Source organism: Teleopsis dalmanni, chromosome 2 (assembly GCF_002237135.1).
Source record: "Teleopsis dalmanni isolate 2A chromosome 2, ASM223713v2, whole genome shotgun sequence".
Classification (NCBI taxonomy): Eukaryota; Metazoa; Arthropoda; class Insecta; order Diptera; family Diopsidae; genus Teleopsis; species Teleopsis dalmanni.
In genome coordinates this window covers 4,456,982-4,462,277 of record NC_051847.1, presented here as the reverse complement: position 1 = coordinate 4,462,277, position 5,296 = coordinate 4,456,982, and the positions used below count along the sequence as shown (strand labels likewise).

Genomic DNA, 5,296 nt, shown 5'->3' with positions numbered 1-5,296 from the left:
ACATGAAATATTATGGCAATGCAACAGCCGAGGGCGCGCAAATACCTTTTAACTTTCTGATGATCAATTGGTTGACAAACGATTCAGATGCATATCATTATGCAGAAACAGTGAATACTTGGTTGAAAAATATGCCTGAAGGTAGAACAGCGAATTGGGTGGTAAGGACACAATAAATGCACATTATATTTTATGTTTAAAACTAAAACGATTTATTATCGAAATATATGGAATTTTAGATTGGTAATCATGATCAAAATCGTGTTGGTTCGCGTCTTGGCGCTGATCGTATTGACATGATGAATATGTTAATTTTAACACTACCTGGTTGCAGTATTACTTATAATGGTGAAGAGATTGGCATGACTGATGTTTGGATTTCGTGGAAAGATACTGTGGATCCCTCTGCTTGTCATACAAATCCAGATACATATGAAAAATTTTCGCGTGATCCCGAACGTACACCCTTTCAATGGAGCGACGAGAAAAATGCTGGCTTCAGTACAGCTAATAAAACATGGCTACCAATATCGGACATGTATAAAGAAGTGAATGTCAAACGAGAGCGCGGCATGTCACTTAGCCACTTGAATGTATATAAGCGGCTACAGGAGTTGCGTCAAGAACCAACGCTACGACATGGCGACGTACTAGTAAAAGCGGTTAATAATGCAGTGTTGGGTGTTAAACGGTAAGTTTGATTTAAATAATAATAAATTTACTAATTACTAATTATTCATATAAAATTTTAGAACTTTATTGAATGATCACACTTATGTCACTGTGATGAATATATTTGACAATGTGGTTAATGTAGACTTGAGCAATGCTTTCGATGGTCTGCCAAAGCAAATGGAATATGCCATTATAACTTCAAAGTCCAGTGCAAGAATAGGGTAAATGAAATGATATATAATTATTGTTAATATGAAAATATTTTTTGATTTTCAATTTTAAATCTTGCAGAAATTTAGTTAACATTTCGTCATTACGTTTATTACCCAAAGAAGCTGTGGTATTGCGTTCACCTACTAAATTGACAACAACGGTTGGGTATTACACATATTACTCACCAGAGGATCAAGTGTGAATAACATATGTGCTGTTATTAGATATCGATTTATATATAATTGTAGTTTTATTAATTTAACTATTAAAAACATCGCATAAATTATTTAGTATCAATTATGTAGTTTGACATTGAAAAACTTATAGCATCAAGATTTATTATAATATGGTATATATCAATGATATAAGAATTTGTTGAGTAATGTTGTTTTAGGAAAAAACTTTAATAACACTAACATCAAAGAGGACCGTATCCTAAAATATGTTCCCAACCTTCGAATGAAATTTTATTAGAAGAGCTCACATAAGAAACACTTAAATTTCTTCGCCTCCTCCTTGATTATTATAGATCTCCTTGATTATAACAAATTACGAATCCAATAGCAGACCATCGAATATGTTTAGGTGTCAAATCCTCTATTACACAATTATGAGTTGAAAAATATCTCAAGAACAAAGGATTGAAACTTATTATACTCTTCATACTTAAGATGCGTAGTAACTTCAAAGTATATGATAAGAAAGATATACAGGTTAACCTGCTAAACCTTATCTTCTAACAGTGATAACAATGTTTTATGAATTTTGATGTTTATATAGAAGTTTTTACAGAAAGTGTGTGCGTTAATCATGCGAATACTTCCATCTATCTGGTGCTGTTAGCTTGCATATATTTTCCGTTTTATTTAATTGGCTGTTGTTTATTTTAATAAATCTATTTCAGCTACGTTCTTGCACATAAGTTAAGTTAAGAAAGTTAATTTCATATCTTTTTTATTTTATTAAAATAAAACTATCTTAATATTGGAAGCAATTTTTTTTTTCAATTACTTTTAACTGAAGTATAAAAAGATGTTCGAATGGCAGAAAAAATGAAGTAAATTAGAGAACATTTAGTAACAATTTTTAAACTAATAATAATTTATTTATAATTACAAGTCGGAAATGTAATGTAATTGGACTTACAATTCGTTATTAAACAACTTTATACTACCTATTATTTTCAGTTTTTATATATGTAATTTAATATTAAACGTTTAATACGTTTATTATAATTAAATAATTGTTTTTATTGCTTTTAATTAACTTCACGATAAGTTCACATTTTTTTGTAGTGTTAACGATCCATAAGTTTCTACTTAGTATTTGGTTTATAAAAGTACGAGTATCATATAATCATATAATAAATATTTAAAATAAAAAATAATGAATAAATAACTTAAGATTTTTATAACGAGTAAAAATGTAAGTGTTTCGAGATAATGCTTTTCGAAAGATTTCTGACCTTACTATTGAAAAAATAGTTATCTATTAATGTAAACAATGGAAAAATTCAAAATAAAAAAATCACGAAAAATGTTAAACAAATTAGCAAACAACTTCTGAGCAAATGACGATTCCAATCGAAATCAATGATATCAATGAAATCTATAAAGAAATTAGATTTCTAATTAAAACACTTATGTAGTATCGTGATATTACACAAACAATTCCACTCAAAATTTAACTCATAACTGCAGTAGAAGGTACTCATCAGTTTAGCCCATTTGAGGCGAACTTTTATAAGAGATTCGTCAGTAGCACGGAACAGTATTTAGTCGATCGAACTTGACACATAAAGCAGCTCCAGTTTGATGGCTTTAATTTAGTTATATTTTCATTAAAACTATAAAATCATTGAAAATGCAGTTTTCCTTAGCAATAATAATATTTTTTATAATTTTTTTTGTACACCGTACTGAGGCTTGTAGCGGAACAGGTGGTGCCGTGCAAGGAACTGCTAGGACCAGTAAGGATTGGTGGCAACTGGCACAATTTTATCAAATTTATCCGCGCTCATTCATGGACTCTGATGGCGATGGTATAGGCGACCTCAAAGGTATCACTTCAAAGTTGTCATATTTGAAGGAAATTGGAGTTGCAGCGACTTGGTTATCGCCCATCTACAAGTCTCCGATGGTGGACTTTGGTTATGATATAGCAGACTTTTTTGATATACAACCGGAATATGGCACATTAGAAGATTTTGATAATTTGATCAAAGAAGCCAATACACTCGGGCTAAAAATTATTCTGGACTTTGTGCCAAATCATTCAAGCGATATGAATGAATGGTTTAAGAAGTCAGTGCGACGTGAAAAGGGTTATGAGGATTATTATGTTTGGCATGATGGATATAAAAACGAGAACGGAGAACGTGTGCCGCCCAGTAATTGGGTAAGAACAAGAAGATTTTCAAAGAAATTAAATGCATTTGAAGGATTTGAGAGTTAATGTATTTTATAACCTCGAGGTAAACTTTGTAGTAATAGCTAACAGTTAAAAGTAATTAGTATGGGAGTTTAATAATGATAATTTTTGAAATTATAAGGAAAAAAGAATTAATTATGTTATTATTACAAAAAAAGAATCAAAAACTTCAGACGATTTTGAGTTATTTTCTTTTATTTATAAAAACAAAACGATTTGTTTTGTAACAGAGCATTTGTTTATATATTTAGCTGCAAGCTTTCCGTGGTAGTGCCTGGGAGTGGAATGAAGATCGCCAGCAATATTATCTTCATCAATTTGCAGTACAGCAGCCTGATCTGAACTACCGAAATCCAGCAGTTGTGGCACAAATGAAACGTGTACTCACATACTGGTTAGATCGTGGCGTAGCGGGATTTCGAGTTGACGCTGTGCCTTGGTGCTTTGAGGTGGTCCCTGATGCAAATGGCAGATATCCTGATGAGCCACTTAGTGGTTTTACTGATGATAAAGATGACTCTGGCTATTTGAATCATATCTACACACAGAATCAACCAGAAACTATTGATATGGTCTATCAGTGGCGACAGTTATTAGATGATTATCAGCGAATACATGGTGGCGATACGCGTGTGCTAATGATCGAAGCATATCCGCCGTTGGACGTAGTAATGAAGTTATATGGCAATAGCACAACTCAAGGCGCACAAATACCATTCAATTTTCAATTTATTGTGGATGGAAATGCTGATAAAAATAATACACAACTACCAGCTAAAGAATTTGTGCGAATTATAGATAGTTGGATGAATCTCATGCCAGCTGGCAAAACACCAAATTGGGTGGTAAGTGGATCGCAATATTTATCGAATTGTATGAACATATATACATACTGTACGTATACGTGATGATTGATTTTTATAGATGGGCAATCATGATCAGAGACGCGTGGGTAGCCGTTACGGTGAGCAGCGTATTGATATCATGAACATGATACAAATGTTTTTACCAGGTGTGAGCGTTACATACATGGTGAGAATGTAGTTTTTAAGTGAAATACATGAAATAAGTTGATATTTTGCAGGGTGAGGAAATTGGTATGTTGGATTTGGATATTTCATGGGAAGATACACGTGATCCTGCAGCTTGTAATTCAAATCCTCAAATTTATGAACAATTTACGCGTGATCCATGTCGCACACCATTCCAATGGAGCAACCAAGAAAATGCAGGCTTCTCCACAAACAGTACAACTTGGCTACCCATTAATCCAAATTATGTTTCCGTCAATATGGAGTCAGAGAATACTGATTCTAAGAGTCATTTAAGTATTTACAAGCAATTGTCAGAGTTACGAAAAACCCAAACGCTGCAATATGGAGACGTTAAGTATGGAGCCGTTAATGACAATATTTTGGCCATAAAGCGGTGAGTTAAATATAAGGCTTCACGGGTATATTTCAAGTATCGTTGATGTTTTTGAAGTTTAAAAAACATATTTTTAACTTCTTTTATTCATTCCATTATTTATGGTTTTTTGTGTGAAATTGTGTTTATTTTTATTGACTGCTAAACAAATTAATTCTTACAATATTAAAGTTCCTTGCCCGGTGAGAAGACCTATATTTTGTTGGCCAACGTTTTGAGTGGTGAAATGACTGCGAATGTCAGTAATTTACTACGTGTCAATGGCAATTTTAATACGAAAATTGTCAATACGATATCAGCACGCAGGGAGGGGTGAGTAACTTTGGAAAACTTTCCAAACATCCCTCCTAATTATTTTATTTATCATTGATGGAAATTTTTTTACATTTTGTATTACAGCAACATAGTATCTGTAGATAACTTCATTTTACAATCCTATGAAGCCATCATCGTGGAGTCTCCATAGTAGTTATGAGTTCTAATCTTAAATTCTTGAATAATGTAGCATAATTAAATTTAATTGAATAAAGTTAAACTTTTAATGACCAAA

General features: G+C 32.3%; 2 protein-coding genes across 2 annotated transcripts; both read left to right on the top strand.

Annotated features, from left to right (window-relative positions):
- The first annotated feature begins 2 nt into the window (after positions 1–2).
- LOC119684811 (maltase A3-like) lies at positions 3–1,185 on the top strand. The gene is made up of 4 exons (XM_038098937.1): positions 3–161; positions 240–691; positions 753–896; positions 967–1,185. Exons 1-4 carry the CDS (start codon positions 3–5, stop codon positions 1,088–1,090), a joined length of 879 nt encoding a protein of 292 aa, XP_037954865.1. The 3' UTR covers positions 1,091–1,185.
- Positions 1,186–2,652: 1,467 nt separating this feature from the next.
- LOC119683225 (maltase A3-like) lies at positions 2,653–5,296 on the top strand. The gene is made up of 6 exons (XM_038096858.1): positions 2,653–3,285; positions 3,570–4,163; positions 4,243–4,350; positions 4,403–4,746; positions 4,918–5,058; positions 5,146–5,296. The coding sequence occupies exons 1-6, from the start codon at positions 2,752–2,754 to the stop codon at positions 5,210–5,212; spliced, it is 1,788 nt and encodes a 595-aa protein (XP_037952786.1). The 5' UTR covers positions 2,653–2,751; the 3' UTR covers positions 5,213–5,296.